At 41.0% G+C, this 22,855-nt stretch overlaps 1 protein-coding gene across 2 annotated transcripts in view; it reads right to left on the reverse strand.

Moving 5' to 3' along the window:
- Window positions 1–22,855, reverse strand: part of KDM5B (lysine demethylase 5B) — a 59,059-nt gene that overhangs the window by 30,470 nt on the left and 5,734 nt on the right. Inside the window, exons 1-7 of one of the 2 annotated variants that reach the window (XM_072844703.1) lie at window positions 18,823–18,936; window positions 14,998–15,075; window positions 13,488–13,610; window positions 12,403–12,573; window positions 6,929–7,063; window positions 3,001–3,094; window positions 1,251–1,354 (exon numbers count right to left, since the gene is read on the reverse strand). In XM_072844703.1, the coding sequence (XP_072700804.1) occupies window positions 1,251–1,354; window positions 3,001–3,094; window positions 6,929–7,063; window positions 12,403–12,573; window positions 13,488–13,610; window positions 14,998–15,075; window positions 18,823–18,843 (726 nt within the window). In that variant the 5' untranslated portion in view covers window positions 18,844–18,936. Of the gene's footprint in view, window positions 1–1,250; window positions 1,355–3,000; window positions 3,095–6,928; window positions 7,064–12,402; window positions 12,574–13,487; window positions 13,611–14,997; window positions 15,076–18,822; window positions 18,937–22,855 lie in introns of those variants that run through there. The other variant, XM_072844702.1, reaches the window with a different exon arrangement.

The following is a 22,855-nucleotide window of genomic DNA, read 5'->3' on the forward strand; positions in this document are numbered from 1 at the left end:
AAATGACAGAAGACTTGATTCAGTGGCCAGGCAGTTCAAATCAGCAGCACCGGGGACTCGGCAGGTCTAACGCACCACCTGTTAGTGGCTCGCAAATCCTTTTTCTTGTTGCTCTCACGTGCTGCATGCATGCACAGATGTTTCATCCTCCTCCGAGACCAACTGTTTGGAGCCTCAGAAGAGAGAAAGGGGTTCCTCCTGATGGGAGTGTTCCTCTTTTTCCCCAGAGACACTGGCCAAGACCTTCATTTTAACTTGGGAAGGCCGCAGCTTCCCAGCAGAGCTATGTGCTTCTGGGCAGGGGGCAGCCCGGAAGAACTCTGATGGAAGTTGCACACAGTAGCTGCCGAGCGCCAAGGAAAAGGTGCAGGCACTCCAAACGTGGGAAGGGTTGTCTGCTGCCTGCCCTACGCCATGCCTGCGTTAGCAACCGACTGGAAGGCTCTTCTCAAATACAGAACAGAGCTGGGAGGACAAGCGGACCTCTTGTCTTAGTTGTATAAAAAAGCAGCAGCACCTCCTGCTCCTGCCCGCAAGCTTTTTTTGTTTGGGGGGTGGGGGTGTCAGGCTTCTAGCATTTGCACATTTCATTCTCAGGTATCTAGCTATAGGTGTGGATTAAATTAAGAACATTTTTGGTTTTAGGAAGGACCCAAGTAGTAGAATGGACAGAGAGAATCTCAGTATCATCTTCTCAGAAGTGAGACAAACGACCATCGCTTTCAGTCTGGGATTTTTTGGAGGGGAGGTGGTGTGTGTGGAAAGTTGGAGCAGGAACAGGGTTGGTTTATTAAGAAGCATTTGAACAACAAAGCTTTCAGGTTAGTGCTGAAATTGCAGCATAAGTGGCAGGTCTGCTGGAGAGCTGCATGCCAAGGCTCGCACTGAACTCCCCTGAGGTTAAAAAGCAATGGGGAGAGAGATCACAGAAGAACCACTTCTATTTGGACTCTTTTTTCGAAATGTTTATTTTGAGACTGTACCTTGGAGACGGAAAACAAGTTACTTCAGTTATAGATAGCAAAACTTAACTATCCTGTTATTTTCAGCTCTGTAACAGCGTGAAGCTTTGCGAGTATGTCTATTCCAGCAGGCACAGATACTGCTTTGTTTCAGCCACAGGGTTACATGAAGGATACAAGAGAGTCCTTAGTGTGATATAAATGACATGAGAGTTCACTACATACCCACGAGAAACCCAGAAACACCCCCAATCAATATGAAGCGGCAGGAAGGCAGGGTGTACTCACAGCATTAGTGGGTTTTTTAGATCGGACTTTGGATTTGTCTTTCTCTGGCTCCCCGGCATGTTCTCTCTTCTCGGGAAGTTTCACTGGGTTATGCATTTCCTTTTCTGGTGCAACAGAAAAAAATGAGGGTATTACAAAATGTTTTAATGCTTAGCATTACTTGTTATTGGTTTTTATTTGTTATTACTTGTTACACTGCATCACTACAAGTTATTTGTTGAATTACTTGTTATCCCGTACACGCACTTGTTTCAGTTAGCTTAAGGCAAGATTTGAACTCCTGCAATGCCTACAGAAGCTGGTATTATCACAAAAACCAAGCATGCCATCACAAGCTAGCAATGACTATCACAGCCCACATTTTTTGAGTGGGCATTTTAAATTCCATTTAAATTAATTTAAATTCAATTATGAGTATCTTCATAAGCTAAGGTTTTGTTTCCATGTGGTGTTAACAAATGTGGTTGAATTACTCCATCAATTTTACAGCAGCATGTCACATGGAGACATGAAACAACACTACAGCTTCCTACGATGATCTTCACACTTCAGTTTCTTGTAGTGGTAGCTTTCATGAAAACGTGTCGTCAAAGATAAGCACGCAGCAGAAGGGGCCTGACAAAGAAGCAGTTCCTCTACATTCTTACACTCTTGCCTAATTTGGGCATGTCCTTACTCAAGTCTTCATTCCTGACATTATAAAAAACAAAAACAAAAAACCACACACCCAAATCCATACAACGGAGGGTAGAGAATCCCAGGGCTCTGGTGCTGAAGACAAGGGCGCAATGAAGTTCTTAGCTAAAGTTACGAGTGAGCTAGAGACCTTTACGCTTGGACGTGAGACAATCCAAAGCGTTTCGTGGAGTCCAAGAGCCAACAAAGGTATTAAAGGGAAGAATGTCTACATCTATCAAATTTAAGCATTCAAAAACTGTCTAGGGCTTTTTTCTTCTGCTCTTCAGGGGGAAAAGAGAAAAAAGGTTAATGCCTAGAGACACTTCCTAAAGAAAAAAATTAACAAATTAAAAAAGACCACAATCTACGCAAATTCTTGTAAAAAAAAAAAAAGATTTTGAATGAACATAGGAGACTGACAAACTGCCGAGTTCACTTCAATTATTAAGTAGTTTTAAATGGTTCCTATATTTGCTTTGCCAAATTATTTGTCAACAAGCTTATTCTTCTGTTTGAGGGCATTAAACATTTCTTCCCAGCCTGAAATTATTATTTCTTAAAGACAGATAACAACAGACTCGGGACTATTGATAGAAGCAATTTAAAAATCATATTATGGGAAATTTATCGTGAAGTTCACAGCATACTATCTTTTGTGTTCATGAGTTTCGTTTCCTGATTTCAAATTCTTTCCTAAAAGTGTCTGAAATCTGATACATTCTTAAAAGAGTTTCCTCTATTTAAAGCTAGTAGATTAAACAGAAATATGTCTCAAATCTAATTTCTGATTGCTCCATAAGAGACACTGAAGTTTAAAAAAGCAGGATTTTTTTCAACTGAAAATATCTTATTCTCCAAGAAAACTCAACCACTTACAAAACAAAAAAAAGTTTTAAAGCCATAAGCGAACTTTTACAATAAATTCCGATTTAAAAATGAAGTTAACAGAAGTATTTTTTAAAAATACTTTGAATTGTTCCAACTGCCAATTTAACTCTTGTCTTAAAACGAGTTTGTACAAAGTACCAGAAATTGCATTCACATTTTGTTTCACTCCCCACTTGCCACTCACCATTTTCACACTTTGGAGGTGCACATCCCATTCTGCGTCTCAGATTATGAGTTCTGGCTTCTGGGGGGTCAGATTCCGTTTTAATACTGGTTGCCTTAAAAAAGAAAAAAAAAAAGAAAAAAAGCAGTAATGGTTGATCTTGATCAAAATATTGATCATCTGCTCAAACACTCTGGTTTTACACTTGTATTTGGGAAAACGTTCCCTGCCATCTCAACTCGCGGCTGCCTGCCCCAGTATGGACCAACGACTCCGGACTACGCGGCTGGCCAGCGCCTGCAGGGACGGCTGCAGACCCAAAGCGACCCAACCTGCCCCCGCAGACCCAAAGCGACCCAACCTGCCCCCGCAGACCCAAAGCGACCCAACCTGCCCTCAGCTCCTCCTGCCCCTCAGAGCTGCTCTGGCTCCGAAGAAGGGAAAGAGCTGGCTGTGTCCAACTCTCAGAGTCCTGACCAGAGAGTGCCTATGGAGATCTAAACAATTCTCTGCCAGCCTCTACAGCTGAGTAACTGTGGTGGCAGACCCCGCAAGGTTTTAGAATACACATTTCAATACTCTCAAGAGCTGAGAAAAGAACTGGGAAACAAAGACAATTTTGACTTCCAAATTAAAAAAAAAAATCTATTTCTGCATACGATTCTTAATCCACTCTGATAAATGCCAAAAGAGGACTGCAAAGGTTCGGAGAACAAGCTGCTGCGAGACACAAACACGTCACTGAGGCACAATGGAGGTCTTAAAACTTGTAACCTGGCTTGGTCTAGGAAAAAGCCAGGCAGATGGAAGTCAGACAAAGACTTTGAGGACTTCATTTAAACTCGAAGAACCATTTCATACTTACAAACAAATAAATTTAAAGAGGCAACCTGAATGTCTGAAATACTTGTATTCAATTATTTGAGTTCAGAGAGAAATAACACAGGGAACAACCTGGAGAGATTTGAAAGGAAATCCTACAAAAAGCCTGTCCCAATAATGATACCATGTTTTTAGTTTGATTTCAGTGGAACTTGGTAAGAAGCAGAGGAGCAAGGAACTTTGGGCTTTCATAGATTTTCTTTTACTCTTGAGCAGCAGAACATACTCCAGTCTTCTAAGCAGGGGACTCAGTGTGTTGCGGAGCTTTCAACACAGAAGAATGTTTTTCCATTTAATTCTTATATTTCTTCCCTGAAATTCTGAGACTGTGGGAGAACAATCCTCAAATCCCTCAGCATAAAGACGGGTTTCTCCAACATGGTATTTTTTAAGCCTAATTTCTTAAGGAAATGAGGTCATGCAACCACTCTCTTGCTACTCACACAAGTCAGTCCAGTATCAACCACCCCCCGAACTCCAAATAACGCGACTTGTTGGCCTAGCTCTAAAAGCATGACTTCCAGCCTGAATGCAGCACCGGTATTCAAAGGGGTGGGGTTTGTTGTTCTACTTTTTGGGGTTTTTTGGTAGGCTTGTTTGTTTGTTTGGGATTTTTACAGAGGTGGTTTTGACATTATTTCCCCTTCACTTTTGGTGTTCTCTTGGTCCAAATTACCGTCTCCATGAGACCAGGCAGAGGTCCCATAGCTTAAGACATGCAAAAAAATGCTGTTCATTATATGTAGTAATACTGACTCAGGATCAGTTCGCACTGATCCTCAAGCAATGCAGTAACAGATGCCCCATCTTCTGCATCTTTAACTTCTAAGAGTTAGGTCTGTATTCTGTGCTTAAGCCTATATTTAGCTTCACAAGAGTAGCTCTTCTTTTCGGCCTGAGCCTTTTATCGTATTGATTCATCTCACTTTCACTTCCACAGCATTGTTCTGGTCTTTTACACTTATCTTTTCTACAAAAATCTAAATCCTTTGCATTTCAAAGCCAGCCTATGACTGTCATTGCCCTTTTCCTTTCCAATTATGAACATTTTATCCTAAGTGTTTACTAACCAGGTAGGAAAGGGCAAGGTAAAACTATATGCATCTTACAATTGCAAACTAACACTTATCCCACAGGCTGTATTTTTTGCTCGTAAGAATAATTTACAGTACTTTCCTGTAGTTCACTTTTTATAAAGGTTTACAGCAGATGGTTAGCCTTTGAAAAGCAGGAAATGTCAAACTGGTAACCATGAGAATGAACTTAGGTTTTACAATTTAAGACACTGAGAAATCTTTGTATATCTCGTTAGAGCAAAAAGTCAAGACACATTAACCAAACATTACCACTTTGCAACCAGGTCAGCGCAAAAATCAATTGCATGTAGTAAACTTCATTTATTCAATTAAGAATAAAATTGATTTAATCAACTTAGCTGACTTTGCACTGAAATAGAACAGAAACACTCACATTAACAAATCTTAACTTTTGGAAATTATTGTCTGAAAGCACTACAGCTACTTCCTGAGCAAGTCAGTCCATGCTGCTCAATTCAGCCTTAGCTCTGCACGTTTCAATTGTATTCTTAATCAAGTATTTTCTTTCCACAAAAATTAGGTGCGTGACATCAGCAGTGCTCAGGGAAAGAGCTGACAGGGTAGCCTTGCATTTTGGCGAAATACGAGCAGTTAACTTCCACAGAAATGACACGAACATGCACTCTTCGTTAGGCAGTGTCACCTGACACCACTATCAGAGAAACAGATAACATTTTAGTATATATTTGCCCTGCTGTTAATCTTTAAAGGATACGTGAGAACTAGCTTCTTTCAACCACAGGCAGATAATTCAAATGGAAAGTTTCAGATCAAACTACTGAGGTTCTCTTAGAATGATAAACCTACTTGTAACCAAGTATTTGAGTGGAAAAGCTTTAGAAAACCTTAATTGTAACTTATTAACTAAGAATAATTATAGGCAGAATTTGCAACAACTAAGCTGTACTACTTGGTAGTAATAAAGACCAAGACTGGAACAATGGGAGTTAATAGTCTGAAATGAACGTAAATAGAAATCTGGATTATAAACAAAGAGTCCATCATGACCTTCCTAACCCATGATGTCACCGCTAACAAGGCCGTCCCCTGGGAACGAGCCTCCCCTGCTCTTCATCTGCTCACACAAAAGAAATAGTAAACTCTCCGGGGGCAGGAACATCAGTCTGCAAGGACTGAAGCCACAGCAGAAGAGTTTTCCAGCAAGAGACACATAGTCATCTCCTAAAATATGTCTTCACAAGAGAACTCTATGCAGAGATAATCAATAAATTTTATGCTTATCCAAATAAATATTATTTCTTAAGCACATGTAAGAGTAATCCTGTTTGACTGTACAAAACCATACTGACTTAATGTTATGCGATTTTTTCCGTATATTACATGGTGAAAGTACGGCAAATTGATAGAACTCAGAGTAGAAAATGAAATACAACAATGCCTATGTTAAAACAAAAACCTTCTCTGCTCTAACACCTGGCTTCAACTCCTGAAAGATTTACAGAAACCTCCCAACACATTTGAAGAATAACTACTGTTCACTGGCTGTCCTCTGAGGAAACGACAGACATCAAAGCTGCAAAAGACAAGCTTAATTTCTAGAATTTGTCACCTGTATTTTAATCTATGAGCCCCATATTATTTATAATTATGCTAAAAACTTCATTATAGCATACACACTCATAACTACCATATAAGGGGAACAGCTTCAGCAGAAGAGCCTGTCAGAACTCCCAACCACAGTAACACACTTTTTAAAGTATCACACAATCCTTACCATATTATTTATAATTTATGCATTTATAAATATTGAGGTACATTTAACAGTGACAAAGAAAAAGTTAAACAGCTGTTTACTATGCATATACATTTAGTGATCCGATCAAAATAAAATTTGTCCCGTAACTTAACTAGAACCTGTTGTGCCATGTTGCTAGGCGAACTATCACCGCATTACGATTTCCAGCCCGCTCACCACAGAGCATTACCCATGTACCGACAGATTCTCTCACCTCTGCTCTTAGGCGTTTTGCTCGACGAGCAGGTGGACAAGTTTCGGATGGCTGAACAGACTGTCTCTGTGGAATATCATGGGGCTTATATTCCTTGTCCTTTGTGTCACTGGTGAGATCTGGTTTCTGCAAGCACTAGAGAGACACAATTTGATTACTTAATTGCTGCCTCCACTTCTAATACAAACTTTGTGTAGAACAATTTCCTGGCTAATCTGAAAGAATGTAGACAGGGCTTTAATAATTACCGTGATGAGTTAATAAAAATAGTATTTATGACAATTGTAGCATTGCCTATTTGAACAAGTCACAAAATCACTTTTTCATGCCCTTTTACTGACTGCAATAACCATAATAAAGGATCTTAAATAAAGCTCAAGTCATCCTTTAAATTTTATGAGCACCAAACATTCCTCTATGGGAATACCAATACCAATTCTTCTAGTAGATGGTGCTTTTGGAGACTGTGTCAACAGCATACTGGAAACTGCTATAGTGTCCTCAGGTTGCATTACTGTAATGCTAACGTACAAAGCAATATAAAAGTAAATTGCAGCCTATCATATATCCCTGTCTTAAATGAAGTACAATTTTGTCTGAAGAACATCGCAGAAGTTACGTTCCTTATGTATTTTGGAGAGGACAACACTGCTGCATGAATAAATGGAAGAAGATGATGCAAGAACAGTTTTAGTTCTTTCAAGTCACTGAATGAACACATTTAATTGCTGAAAACTGTGCATACAGTTGGCAACAAAAATAATAATTAATGACAATTCCAAGTCTGTTGAGCCACACAACATTCAGTAACAGCAGACAAAATATAACAGATTGTAACGAGTAAACAACGAATCCTGAAGAAAGAAAATAGTCTTATGTTGTCAGAAAGTATTTCACACGGATTGCTGGATCCCCAGTTCCCCAGTTAACATCTGTTCCCATCACAAGCCTTTTCTCGGCAAGAGAGAAACAGGACAGGAACTGCAAGAGAACCACCGCAGCAGCATAAGGACTGATGCTCTGTAGACAGCACGGAAAGCAGACTTTCAGAAACAAACGATAGTCAGAAGGGGGATGAAGGAGGAAAAAGTGGTATTATAGAAGACAAGTCCATGCTGAAGGAAATGTGTATTTAACAAGAGAGAAATACCAGTCAAGGGTAGCAGGATATCATTACCTATCACCCACAGACAGTCCACAACACTGCTCAAAGAAACCTCCAGAATTTGTTTCATTTAGGACTGCTTTCGATCTCAGACTTCGTAAGCTCTAGACTTATTCTTTGAAAGCAAATGTCTTGACTTAATTTCAACATTAAATACACGCACAAAACCACCCCAGTTTGAGCATCAGCCAGGACTTACTGCTCCTGTGCATAAGCTGCAAAGTCGGGCACGCTCCTGTGCTGCGTACCTGGAGGCCCCAGAGCACCGCAGCTAGCTCTGCAGAGGAGCGTGCTCCCTTGCAGCTCACGCTGAGAGAAGGTGACGTGAATTACTTCACACTGCCATCAGTGGGAGAAAGTCACAAGTAACAACTGCTCAGGACAAAACAAACAGACAAGCAGAAAAGGCAAGTGAGTAGGAAAAATATGAGAATGAGGGAACAGAAAAGCAAATGAGACTAATGCTACATAGAACATTGCCAAATTTAATGACTTTTGTAAATTCTGGTTCCTTGAATCATGTCGTCATGTGAAATCCAAAACTTTCACTAAAAAAAAAAATAGTTTCTACTCCTAGTAACAGAGGACATATGATCTGTGAAAGCAAGTATCTAGAGGGCAAACAACTTTTCCTAAACAAAAGGGTGATGAAACCTGGAAAGAAAAACAACAAATAGCATAGCTTGCCTCACTTCAGTGGAGTGTCCAAGGGAAAAAAAAAAAGGAAAGGAAAAAGAAAAAGAGAGAGAGAGCGCACTGTTCCTTGAAAAAAAGCCCAGAAGACATTTCCTAAATATTGAGGTTTCAACAACTGTTTAAAGCAGAAACATTTCCCAGTGCCTCAGTAATCTGAAGGCAAAGCAGTAGTATGAAATGGCTGTTAATTAACACTTTCAGTTGTACCTAGAAGAACTAGAAGTGTAAGTCCTGTCTGAAGGATGGGAATGCCTCTGAACTTATTTTAGTCCTGGACTGACCTGATCAACTGCAAGCGTAGGTCTTTAACCAAGGACACTAGCTGCTATTTCTTCAGTCCTTTCCTCTCCCAACTAGCAGAGCCTTCTTGGTAAGGTTAAGCTTCTATCAATAATTTGCCATAAACTCATCCTACATACTGTGATCTAGACTGTGATCACAATCCCTTATTCTGAGAAGATGGTTGCACACATAATCCTTGAACTCCGAATGGTGGCAGAGGGTAAGTTAAAAGCCCATCAGCTGAAACCATTAAGTAGCAGCTCCTTCGCCAGGCAGTCAAAGGACACAGCAGGAATGGTCACAAGGCCTCCAGGATATCAAAAGATGGAAAAAAGTATAGGGATACAATTCATCTTCTCCAGGTTTAGATGTTTATAAAGTAGTAATTTATACATAAGCTGATCACCAAGGCTCCCTGTACTTGCCAAATACAACTGGTCTACCCCTGCTATGTATCCACTTGAGGATAAGAACCATGACACTCCAGAGGTGGCTTGTTTTTCTCCAGTAACAATAAAGGGTCCTAGAGAACTCTCTCACACAGAAACACCTTTATTAGAGGCATACACATATAAATCTTTGGACGTATGAATCCCACTAGGACATTAACGCCTTAGTTTGGAAAAGATTCCAGACCCAGAATTCCTGAACCCATTGTATTCACTGAAAACCAGAACACCACTAGACCACCTCTAGCCCCCCCCCAGACTGTAGCTGTATTTTAAATCATGCAAACATCTGGGCAATGCATCACTGAAGATGCATTGACAGAAGACTCTGGACACCTCAATTCATGTGGACGGACACGTACCCTCTGGGCATATAGCATTATTCTGTAGTATCGTACTGATGGTTACTATGGCTAAGAACACAAGTGAGGCACAGATAGTAAGAACCAGTACACCAACAGGTTTACTGCAACTACTCTGGAGCCAAACACTCAAGACCTGTCTAGTCCCATGTTTCAAGACAAGAATAAAATAAATACACCCCTGTGGAGAGCTGCTCTGAGCATTAGAAACTGGCTGATTTAAGAAATTTTTGCTGTTTGACTGAACAAGAGCTTTAATAAAAACATGCTATCTGTTCACCTCTGAACAGCTCCAGATAGTTTCACTATTTTAGTATGTATATAGAAATATCTCCAGCTGGGATATTTGTCAAAATAAGTCCTGAAGCCAGTTTAAGCCACACATAGACAATTAATGCTGTACACAGATCTGGATGAGATTTAAGTTATGGTATAGTCATCAGTGGAAACTACATCATTCCATATTTTCAGCTTTTGCAGAAAAAAGTCAATGAATATTGCAAGTACTACCAATTAAAAAAATTTTCAAAAAAATCAGTGAATGCAAGCACTAATCTTTTATGGATGATCATCCTGGCTGCATGAAGAGTTTCTCTCCAAAGGCTTGTTGAAATATCGCAAGAAGGAACCACACATCTCAAACTGACACCTGTCAAATCGAATAGCTACATCTTCTCCAAAACCAAAAATCACAGATGCTTAGGTTCCCAGTAAAGCACTGAATAGACATACAATAAAATGGACACCTACACAAGAAGCATCTGGGAAAGCACCACTTACTGAGAACAGACGAAAGAAAGCCAAAAAGAATCTCATCTGAGATTCTTCCTCAAAAAATATATTGCAAAACAAACTCAGTTGGAAGACAACATTGTCAGAAAGGGAAAAAAAAAGTAGTCAAATCTTAGAGTGAAGAGTGAGCTAAACCCAACATATTTCTGTGGATTCTCTCGGTTCACTGAAAATACACATCTCTGCCACATATGGGAGGGGAATATTTTAACAGCTTGGGAGGGTGGTGGTGTTTAAAAAATTAAGTTAACCATACCTACACAGCTTTTCCAGAACTGCATCCACTGAACACATCAGTTTGGAACAAGTGTCAGGTGCCCCTTGCAAGAGAGAGCTTGGACAGTTACATTTAAAAAGCAGCGTGACCTCGTTTGAGAAGGCTTTTCTCTTCTAAAAGGGTCCACTACTGAGAAAACCACAAATGTAAACATCAGCTGCGTGACAGACACTCGCATGGGGAGCGTGGCACCGTGTTAACTGTTTTACAGCTTTTAATTAGATCTTTCCCTGTACACCTTGAAAATATGAAAGCAAAGCGAGGTGTCACAAAACACACGAGCTTAAAAAAATGAGAATGCGTTTTTATTAGTTCTGAAAACTGGAAAGTTTTCAAGGAAATGCCTTCAGAAAATGGTGTTGGTTTCCATTGCCTAACATGAATGTGTTTGAGGCACGGCAAAATATTTTTCATAGAGTAGTGTCCCTACCATGAAGATTTATCACCTTCAACTATATTTTGTTCTTATCCTCCATTTGTGAAACACTCAAACCTACACAAGTTAAATTATTTTTTCTGAAGGGTTTGCAGAATCTAGCTGTTCTCCGCTGAAAAGCGATCATCATTAGAGCTAAGTAAAAAGCCTTCAATTCCAACCTTTATTGACTTATGTCAAATCCCTCCCTCATTTTTGGTAGCTTTATGTAAAAGGCTAGTGTTGATCTCTGTAGATTAGGACATGCTTGTAACAGGGTTCGGGCTTTTACTGCTTGCTGATCTTTTACAAAGATCATCATGGTAAGAGTGTTGGCAACTGCAACCTATTTTGGTTTTCCAAATAAATGACTACTGCTCTAGAAGAAAAGCCCTTTTCTTCATTAGAGATTACGCTGCTTCCACTCTCAACCAACCCTGAATTTTGTTTTAATGGCAAATGTAAGCAGGGAGGAAGATGATTTAAGCTTGAAAGAAATCAAAAGCCGTACTGTGAACTACACTGCAATATCCATCGAAGCATTCTTGAACTTGGACACCCCTAGTGAAAGCGAGATGAGTTACTGCCACAAAACTGCCGTGCTTTGATATAGTCCCTCAGCCACCCTATGTACAAGTGATACAGACCCACAGCACTCTTGTTGTATCAGAGATGGACCCATGTGAATAAAGTAGTATTTTGCATTCGACAGAACAGCATTAAAGAAGTCGTTATAGAAGTCTGAATGTCCGTTATCATGACGCTTCTGTAAACTGTAGAGAGAAAATACAAAAAGGTCGTATTCAAAGCAGTCAGTAAGAGGTTACCTTGAAGAGTAATTCTGAAAACTTTATTTTTGATTAAAAGTTTGCCCGTGGCTTTCTGAATCGCTTGCATCAACACCACAGATTGCATCTTGTCACCTGCATGCCATAAAGCACAAAATGCAGCCTTTGGAAATGTTCCATCAATAAACAAAAAACAACAGACTGGCCACTAAATTAACTGGACTGCAGTTAGCTTCAATATAGCTTACCAATAGGCTCGCTCCAGACTGGAATAAGTTGTAAGGGTACAGAATGCGCTCGTAATGCGCACGGATGTGGGAACCCACGGCTTTGCCAGGAGCGAATCCCATCCTAGTGGCTATTTTGGTCCATTTTCTCTCCTTGCAAACTACATCAAATCCTCCTTCTTCTGCAACTAGCTAAAAAGTGAAAACAAAATGGTCATATATTTAATACCAAAATTATCAGCATTTAAGGAAAGCACCACAAGTTTAAAAGAAAAGACATCACAATTGCTATTTTAAACTAGAAAAACATAGGTTTAAGAAACCAAACAAACAAAAAACCAAAAACCACAACAACCAAACACACACAAGCAACCAAAAAAACCCAAACCAAAACATTAAAGTTGTTTAAAAGCTGCAACTGGAACATGTAACATATAACCTATTCAGGAAGTGTAAATTTCTTGAATTATTTTACAAGCCAGTCAGCACCTTTATTAAATGACCAAACAGTAATTCAGCCTACTTTCGAGAATTTGTCATGCCTCTACTTTGTATTCCAACAAGACCTTCTAGCATAGTACAACCAGTTCTTCTCACTAGAACAAGTACTATGAAATAGGCTCAAAATCAACCAAATAAAAACTAACCTAAAGATAAAGAAACATAGAGAACATATCCTTGGGGTCAGTGAATCCCATCCCTTGCTCTCAGAATACATAAACTTCTGGAGAAGTTTAACAAGCTTCATCCTAAAAGTAATTGCATTTTTTTCTCCCATGTTTCTAATGGAAAAATGTTTTTCTCACTGCTGTCATTGTTCAGAAGCTTCCTTCAGTTAAGCCTAAGTTTATTCTTGACTAGTTTGTATCCAAGTTCAACTTTAAAGAAGATCTGGAAATTTAATTTGATCTCCTAGCTCACATGAAAACTCCCACAATATTGTATTTCCTACTATTTTGTCACATTAGCTACGTTAGGTTAAACAAAGTAATACTTTTTCCAGCTTAGATATACCCCAAAATATCCCTTGAATAACTGTGATTCCATCCCAGAAATTGAGATAACACATCTTTTTAGGAAGAGTTTCTCCCTTGTAACAATCTTACTCTGTTAAGCTGAAATAAATCCAAGATCTTCCTCTCCACATGTGGAATTTTCAGTGTACATCCTTGAAGCTCCCAAAACTTTGCAATCTGGTCCAGAAAATTCAGCTTTACACGAGTTTGGGCCTGAAAACAAACAAAAACAAATGAACTGCATACTAAATGCAGATTAAGCTTTTGTATCCCAGTGTTTATAGTGTCGCAGCCTCAGTTGCCTGCCTGGCTTTTCCCTCTGCAAGTGTAATTTTGCATTTTTCCCTCTCGTCATATGCAGAAAAAATAAAATGCCATACAGATACCGCCAGCCTTTCCTCAAGTCATTTTTTGTTAACTTTTACTGCATTTGGAAAGGTACTTTCTGAGCACTGACAAGCAATAAGTTACTACTGCTAAAAACTACCTAAACTTGCTGCATTGCTAGGATGTATTACATTAATAAATGTAACAGTTTATTATAATTTGGTTTATTTGTAATAAACCAAAAATAAACCAGTGTTTTTGATTGCAAAAAAACCCCAAACAAACAAACAACCCCCTCCAAAAACCTCAAAAAAAACCCAAAAAACCACACCAAAAAGGGGGTTCTTGTTAGCCCTTTTCACTCCCAACTGCATTTGTTTCATTTTTATAGATAGAAACCGAGGCAGGGCAGGGCAAGCCAACTAGCCTGTTTGCATAGCAGTTCACACAGTAAGATTACTGGACTGTTGCTGTGTTAAAGAGTAGTAGCTTAGACTTTAATTTGGACACATTTAATCGTTATCACGTTTTCTATTCTTAAGGTAAAAAATGGCCATGTCTATTCAGACTAGCTTCCTCTTGAGCTCCAGAGAGAGCTCTGAACCAGGCTGCACCCACATAAACCTCTTTCTTTTTCAGCATCTGAAGCCAGTGTTTGAGCCCTTACCCTGGCATTTCACATAACCACACCAGGCCTTAGAAAGCAAGCATCACGAGAGAAATCAGGCAGGCAAAGAGTCACCGTCATTCCAATCCGTACCAACAGCGAGCTAACCAGGACTCCTGGCCGCTCCCTTCTTCCAGTTGGAATTCATGACAACAGTGAATGAAAGCGCTTGTGAACAGCAAATTTTGCACCAACTGAATCCAGATTTTGTAATTGTTTCTTCCAAATGGCTTGTTATTTTTAAAGCACTCTGTACATGTTTCATCTCTTCTACTTTTAAAAGATGCTGTATGCGTGCAAAATGCAAACACAACTCTATGGCACTTGAGAATTTGAGTTTAACCACATATAAGCACCTCTATGTGGAAAAGGCCTGAATTATGTTCCTTTAACAAGCATTAACTTTACTTTTTATGCTTGGTATGTTTTTAACTAGGTTCTGAAACAGATGAATTTCTGTGCTAATTAAAAACTGATGTTCAGAGGTCCTAAGTGCTGTCAGCTCAAGTCAAACACAGCTCACAGTCAATCCACTGGAAAACACCACCTCTCAAAAAAATATTTAAACATTTTGGAGCAGAAGCAATGTTCAACTTTACAGTTTACCTCTAGTTCATTAAGCCTCTGGATCCTCGGTGTAAAGTGAAGCTTATCGACATCACATGCAAATGGAGGCTGCCAGTCCTGGAAAAAAAGTAGAGCTTCATCAAAAGACCAGGAAAATGAAGGAAACTTCTCTATATGCTAGTCAAAAGCCAGGCAAGCCCGAAGAGGTCTCCATGGTTCCCCAACGCTCCTCAGCCCTAAGCGGCACAGCACGCGCCCCTCCAGTGCCCGGCGGATCCCAGCCGGTGGCTGTGCAGCACCCGCCGAAGGCGAGGGCTGTGTCCCGACCTGTCCGCCACCGCGCTTCCAGCTGAGGTGAGGTCTACTTTTGTTTCCAAATTACTTCACATTGAACAAGCCTAGAAAGCAGGAAAAAATTAAATACGCCGAGTTAACTCCCGTCAATCTCGTTGTCCGCGCCTTCAATATTTCATTGCGCCTTTAAAATAGACAGATACTGAAACCACAAAATAAATGACATTTGGGGACTAATAACCCATCCTCAAAGATAAGCCTTCAGTTGCACACTGAGTCAGCCCATCTTCTCCCTACCCAGGCGGGGTAGCTAAAGGCGCGGCACAGGCTATCCGCCCCGGTCTCACGACAACCATCGCCTGCCCAGGCCCGTGCCTCAGCGCGAACTGTACGACAGCGGAGGGTCACATCTGCTGGACGGCGAGAGGAGAACTCCCTGGGACGTGCTGCCACCGCGCAGGTCAAACCCACCCAGCACTTCAAATGGGAGTAACGGAAGCTCAGTTACAACTCTGAGATAGGATGTCATTTCTATTAGCAAATTCAGTATTGCTACCACACGAAACACAGAACACGGTGAAGTTTCGTAAACTGACCCAAACTGCAACACCTGCCTCGATCAGAAAGACTAACATTCGATAGCAGAGACTTTAAATGCACATGAAGGACAAATGCAGCAGTTAGCATTCATAAATGCTGGTCTCCAAAACAAACAGCAGCTGCACTAAAAAACAAAAACAAAAAAGCTTCTTTTCTTAATTCCTTGTCTGCAAACATTCAGGAACAGCTGGAATATGGCCAATTAAAAAAAGATTATTATTACTTTGACAAAATACCTGCAACTGGTAGTGTTCTTTATAAAGAGAACCATGAAGCAATTTTATCTTTTACATCTCTGACATCTATCACATGCAGTTGGTTTGGCAATACACAGCTTCACTAAACCAAATTAGATTTGATTTAAAACTTGTCAGTAATTTATTACATATAAAGGTATCTTATTATCACTAATTACAGAACGAAGATAACGTGCATGAGAGCTACCGATAGTGGAGTAAGACAAGAGCTTTCTACCAGGAAAAAGAACGACGTTTCCTCAATGCCTGCGGACTAAGGCAGCTTAAATAAGATCAGCGTCACAAGCAGAATATTTGTTATTTTAGCAGACATGCTAAACTAACTAGCAAAAACAACCATAAAGGATTTGCAAAGCAATTATCTTGCATACAAACATCCAGCTCAATTCTACATTACGACAACCCCATCCTGTCACTAGAGCAAGCCCATGGCAGAACCAGGTGTTTTCACAACTGGAGAGGAGGGATGCAAGAGTCACCGAGAGCGTGGTAAACCTGAAGCGCAAAGAGGGATGCCAATCTATGCGTTTTATCAAACATACGTTGACTAATCCAGACCTCTAAATTGGTAACAAGAGAAACGTTTTCTGATCTTACAAGGCATTTTCAGTACATCAAAACTTGGCAAGGCCAGGTTGAAATTAAAATTTGAACTGGATGACAATAGAGCGGTCAGGATGACAAATTATCAAGAGGATGGTCAGTCCTCAACCAGTGGGACATGCTTCTCAATCATTTTTGTTCTTTTAACCACAAGACTAAGACTGGTGTCTAATGGCACAATGTTCTTAAAGAACTAGAAAGAACTAGATAAAATCAACCCTACATTTTTGTTTGCCAGAACACCAAATGCAATGAAAATTGCAAGTCTGACGAAGAAAAGGGTGGACATTCTTTTGTAATGTCCTGACATGGCCCCCAAAGTGTAAGATGAGAAACATGACTGGGAACATTTAGGGCAAGATTTGAAGTGTTGTACTTCAACATAGCAAATCTGACTTCCAAGCTGAACCGACGGGTTATGTCGTTAGGCACGAGTCTGGAGTTTGCTCTGCACGCGAAGACAGAAGACAGGCAACCAAACCAGGAGAGGACCCGTAGTGGTAATGACACACAGAACAGCCAGGGGACATTCTGGGGACCAAATTAAATTGCTGAAGGGAGGGCTGTAAGATCCTAAGCACTTTGCTTAGGCTGAGAGAGTAAATGAAAACAAGAGGCATATGCTGACTGACTGCTTAGCTAAGTAATAAGCCAAGGCTGTCTCCAGGTGGGCCATGCATTACCCTAAGGCAGGATCCTGTAATAAGGATCTGCAGAGGACAAGAAACAGGAATAAGAAGAACAGGAGCAAGAATTCAGCTCACGCAGGCAATGACGCTACCTCTAACACTGTTACTGTGCCTGACGCTGTGCTTCGGGGCTATCGCTTGCAGGTAAAGTACTGGCAGACCATCAGCAAAGCCAAAGAAGGGAGAGGAGAGTGCAGGAGACTTCTGGCTGGGCCACATGTCCACGGCACAGAGTCAGCTGCTCTGGGGAGAAGCCCAGAGGAAAGTCTGCGTGCCACTGGGGCACAACAGGAGGAACAGGATTCCTACCTGTTCCTACGGATTCCAGCTCATGCTCAATCTTAAAAGAAATAAAGATACAAGGGTCCCCAGGACAGATACAGACTTAGAAAGCAGCCACTGCTAGAAAGCAGCCTGTCTTCAGGCAGGACAGAAGCAAGCTTGTCCCCTCCGCTTATGAAAGGAAATGAAGAAGCTTACGTGTGTTATCTTACAGAAATACGTCATTCACAACATGGTGTACCAAAACATACTACTGCAGAATTAGCTGATTAGCTCCATACATCTCCTATTTATTACTGACTGGCATATGTTTTGGGAAGTTCTTTTCTTTTTGGCCACAGATGCTTGCTCTAGCAAAGCACTAGTTATCTAGTTCATCAGAAAAAGTAACACAACTCCAGACAACACAAGCTTCCACAACAGGTATTTTCTACACCTTACAGTTTAGGTTTAATGATACTGAATGAACAATACGCACACCAGAACACTTTGATGGTACGTCAGCTGTTTTACAAAGAGAAGCTTTGGAAACTCAATCTATTCAATACAGGACTTTCAGTACGCGACTTTTCAGTCTATCAGGCAGACGGGTCCATCAACTAGAAACAAAAAATTAACAGCCTTAAAAACAGTTTAACTTTTAGCAAGAAGAAAGTCATTGCAAGAACTTCTGTTGAGATAGGGTAAATTAGCTTAATGAGAGGTAACACTGGATTTACTCTGACTTTTGACATTTTTAAGCAGGTAGAGCTAAGGGAAATGCATGCTATATATAATAGGTCATGTCAGATAATTATAAAAACACTTCTGACTTTAGAAACACACTACGGCACATCCCATTTACCACAAACTGCTTCGTATGGCATTAGTTACAGATACAGAGCTGTTCACCATTTGGAGACATTACAGCAGGTGTAGTACACAGGCCATCCTATCACCAATTCATTTTAAGGTCACAAACAGTTAATTCTGGAGGATCTGAACTACTCAAAGTCAATATAACCAATGAGAATAATATTTATCGTCTTATATTCCAGGGTGTGGCAAGTTCCTCAATTCCTAAACAAGATGTTTTCAACCCTTCTTTATATATTATTTACTCAACAAAAAGCTTGCATGCATTTTGAAGCACAACTTACTAAGATATATGCGATGTTCATTAGAAGGGGTATTGAGAGACGTGTATTTTGAAAGAAATGCCTTTATGCGCCTCGGAAACGCAGCAGCACCGCAAGAGGGAGCAGCTTTTTTGTGGCAAGGCAAATTCTGCAAATCTGCTGATCCGCATGATGAGCTCGGCTGGGGAAGAGAAGAGCACACACCAACCACCTCTACAGGCCCACTTCCCTTCAGTCTGTGTCTGGGAAATCTGCGAGACCAGCCGTTTCCATCCAGCATGCACTCGCAAGGTCCTCAAAAGCAACTGGTCTGGATTTCCCCCTTTTTAAAAAAAAAAACAAAACAAAACAAAAAACAACCAACAACAAAAACCCAAACAAGTTTAAAAAGATCAGTTTAAGTTTCTTTCAACAACCACGCTAAACACTAAGATTAAGGATACGCAAAAAGCAAGAAAACCTGAATTTCCTAAAAAAATTCTTACAGCACCCGGACTCTTCATCTGAAATGACTTTGTTCTTTCTATTGTCCATAGATGATTGTTAGAAGCCTGCAAGAGACGTGCAAAATCACTTGCCTACGTTAGCATGCATTTCTTAACCAGACCTAGCAGAATAAACCTGAAGACAAATCCATGCAAAAAATGAGACTGACATCAAAATTTCAAACTTTTCTATAAACTTTGTAGACAAATCTACCTGTGCAGAAGGCATACTCTAAGAATCACCTTAATATTTCAAGTAGTAATGCAAATCACAAATGGTCAGGAGAACTATGTCTACACTATTCCTATATTCCTCCTTCCAGATTCATTGTTACAGGGATGGCAGGCTTCATATGATTTCAGCTGGTAAACCTTGCACCTCATCCAAACTCACTCTCTAATTAAAATTTAACCACCCCCTGCATTCAAGTAAACAAGAAATTATCACTGTCACTGGTAAGCTGTTCTACAAGTTAGTTAGCTTCAACTTTCCTTTTTCTCTTATCCCCATCTCATTTTTAACCAAATATCTTGTTTGCTTACCGTCCAAGAAGCTATTCATGAACGCTTCCTGGAAGCAATGTTTCAAGACATTTTTCAATAAACAAGTATCCTTTTTTCTTCTCTTTACAGGACCAGCTTTCCAGCCCCGCAAATAAAGATTTTCCTCAGGCTTTTTTCTGAAACCTCTCCTATTTTTTTAACATCTTTTGAAAACTGCAAGTAGCATTTTAGTTGCAATCTCTCCAATGTCAGACACAAAAAAAGACGTCACTTTCATTATTTTGCTAGACAGCGTCTCATCGTAAGATCCAAAAGAATATCTTAGCAATTCTTGCCAGAGAAACACATATTCATTCAGTTAACTATAGCAATTCACTGCTTCCCAGGATGCCCACCCTGTGAGCGTGACCTACATTCTTTGTTCCCAGAGCTATGATCTTGCCTTTGCAAAGGTGTTACATGATTGCTGCCTCTGAGAGGGAGGGAGCAGACTCGGTGACTCCGGAGGTCCCTTTTAGTCTCATGGTTTTATGACTACATTCAAACCACTCTCAAAAGAAACTCAGATGGCAGAATCTATGCAAAACTGATGCGCACCACCGTTTATCGCCCCAGCGGTGTCAGTGGGTCATCCACAAAGCTTCCTTTTGAACGGGAACTAATCCCTCTCTGACCCTGTTAAAAGGCTAACATTAGTTGGTAACTCCAATCATCAGGTAGCCTAGTTTGTGGTGACACAGTCCTTGCTTTTTCCAACAGGTGATTTTTCCAACAAGAACACTGAATTCCTTCTTGCTAAGAAGGGACCCCGGGTGCAGCAACATACCTTACACACAGAACTGTTCAATAATATAAGCTCGGTGGCATACTTCTCATTTGAGACAAAAAACTGGGCTCTGTTATGTACTGCAGACTAGCAAAGGAGAACACACACAACCACAAATCCTTCCCATCTGAGAACCACGGCCAAAGATGAGCTTGCAATGGGAATCACCTCTCTAGACCCCAGTGTTTCTGTGCCAGCTCCAAACTTGGAGAGAAATAAAAGCTCAGGTAAACTGGAGATGATTCTCAAGCATCATCCTTGGGACCCAAAGGTACAGGACAGAAACTACCCATTGGGTTTGAACATCAACACAAAATAGGTAGCAGAGTTTACATACAGGAGATACCAGTTTTCTCTCCATGGAGGCAACTGCTTGCAAGGAACAGATACAGAGGCTCTGGCAGCACCAAGAGCAAGCAATGTACCAGCAGCACTGCACGAACAGCTGGAGATGCATCGGGCGTTGGGGTCAGTGCACTGGCAGCAATCCAAGATCCCCGACTCACTTCAGAGGCGTTGACCTAGACCTTGAAGCAGAGCATCCACCAGTACTGGGGCCAGACTCAGCTGTCAGCGTGCAAGGGCACCAGGTCCCAAGAGCTACTGCCGTCTTCACTCAAGACACAGTATGTTGTAGACGGACCTTTGGTCTGATCCCGCAGGACGTTCCCAGAGGATGTCCAACTGGCAAGTGGCACAGACAGCGCAGACAACTGTTTCTGGAGCTCTCCCATCACAGCCCTTTGGAGACAGCCTGTGCCCTCTTCAGATGTGTAACCAACAGCTTTCAAACCTAGATGTTTCTTAATCCAAACCTTGGATTAAGAAAAGATCTGAACTTAACAGCCATCCCAGAACAGAAGCAGACCGGCTACGGACAACGCTGCTGGCTCCATCCGTCAGCAGCCGTGGATCCTCAGCTGACCAGGGCTCTGCCCCTGCCCGAGGGATTCCCCTGCGGCTTCCGCCACTGCGACAGCAACGCTCTGCTGCCCCAGCTATCGACAGCACTCCCCGTTCAAGCTGCTCAGATTCATTTTCACTTGTAAAGCACCTACTTTCAGCAAAGAGCATTTACTCAGACACGTAGAAGGGTGGCAGGCTGTATGATCCCAGAAGTTCTCCCTGGCTTTTAAAAACACTCAACCTGGTCTCCTGAACATGGGGCACAGACTCCCCACACACACACACTCCCCAGACAGAACCCAGTAATTTGGGCTCGAGAGAAAACACATCCTAACGGACACACAGGCATAAATTAGTTCAATTCACTGGCAGCTTTAGTTTCAATGCTGGGGAAGGGAGTTGCGTTTAGTTTGAAACTCTGATTTCAGCTTTTAGCTAACTGACACTGTTTATCTCAAGTTAAACAAAAAGCTACAAAAAATCCCCACGCCTGCTGCTACTATTGCCCCATATAGAGAGTTCCAGGCTAAATTGTTTCATCTTAAATTTTGAATGAGCTGAACAGAATGAATGTTTAAAACCCCTCACTGGAAGAGGCTGAGTCAAGGAGAGGATATTCTCACCACCCTTGAAGCACACTCCAACATTGCAGTGTTTCTGAAGTCCAGAAGCCGCACTGCTGGTGACCACAGCAGTGCTGCGTAGGGCAGCTGTAATTAGTAAAACAACACTCCTTTTCCGTATTTTCCTGATAATTACAGATCAGAGGAGACCAGTAAATAACCTGCTCCAAATTTACCTAATTTCACCATACAACCCCTGTATTGAACGCAGCAAATTCTTCATTTAAAGTAAGCACTTCCTAATGAGCTTCACTGACTGATCTATTTTTCTTCACAAGAATTTGACAGCATGCGAACAGGAACCTCAGCACTAAAACATCTCTTCCCAAAAAAAGGCCCATTCTTGATCCCAAAGTGCCAGAAAGGGGCAAATCCACACCCCCGCTTCGTTCTTTTCCTAACAGCTGATCACCTCCGCAGTCAAAAATGCATGCCCTGTTATCTCACTCAAGGAACCTGGCTTACGCCGAGCAGGAACCGGCGGCTCACGCGCTTCTCATCACGACTGACGAACGACGCAGTACCTATGGTTTCCTCCCTATGAAGCTCACTTATGCAGTGGAATCGAGTTATCTCTCTGTTTTCTTTCTGATAAAATCAACTGACTGAGCCTCTGTGTATGATCAAATCGGAGGGATCATCACAATCAACTTCCTGTTTAGGACAAAGCGCAACAATTCTCCGCATTAATTCCTGGTTTAGCAGAGCTA

Source organism: Ciconia boyciana, chromosome 23 (genome assembly GCF_034638445.1).
Source record: "Ciconia boyciana chromosome 23, ASM3463844v1, whole genome shotgun sequence".
Lineage (NCBI taxonomy): Eukaryota > Metazoa > Chordata > Aves > Ciconiiformes > Ciconiidae > Ciconia > Ciconia boyciana.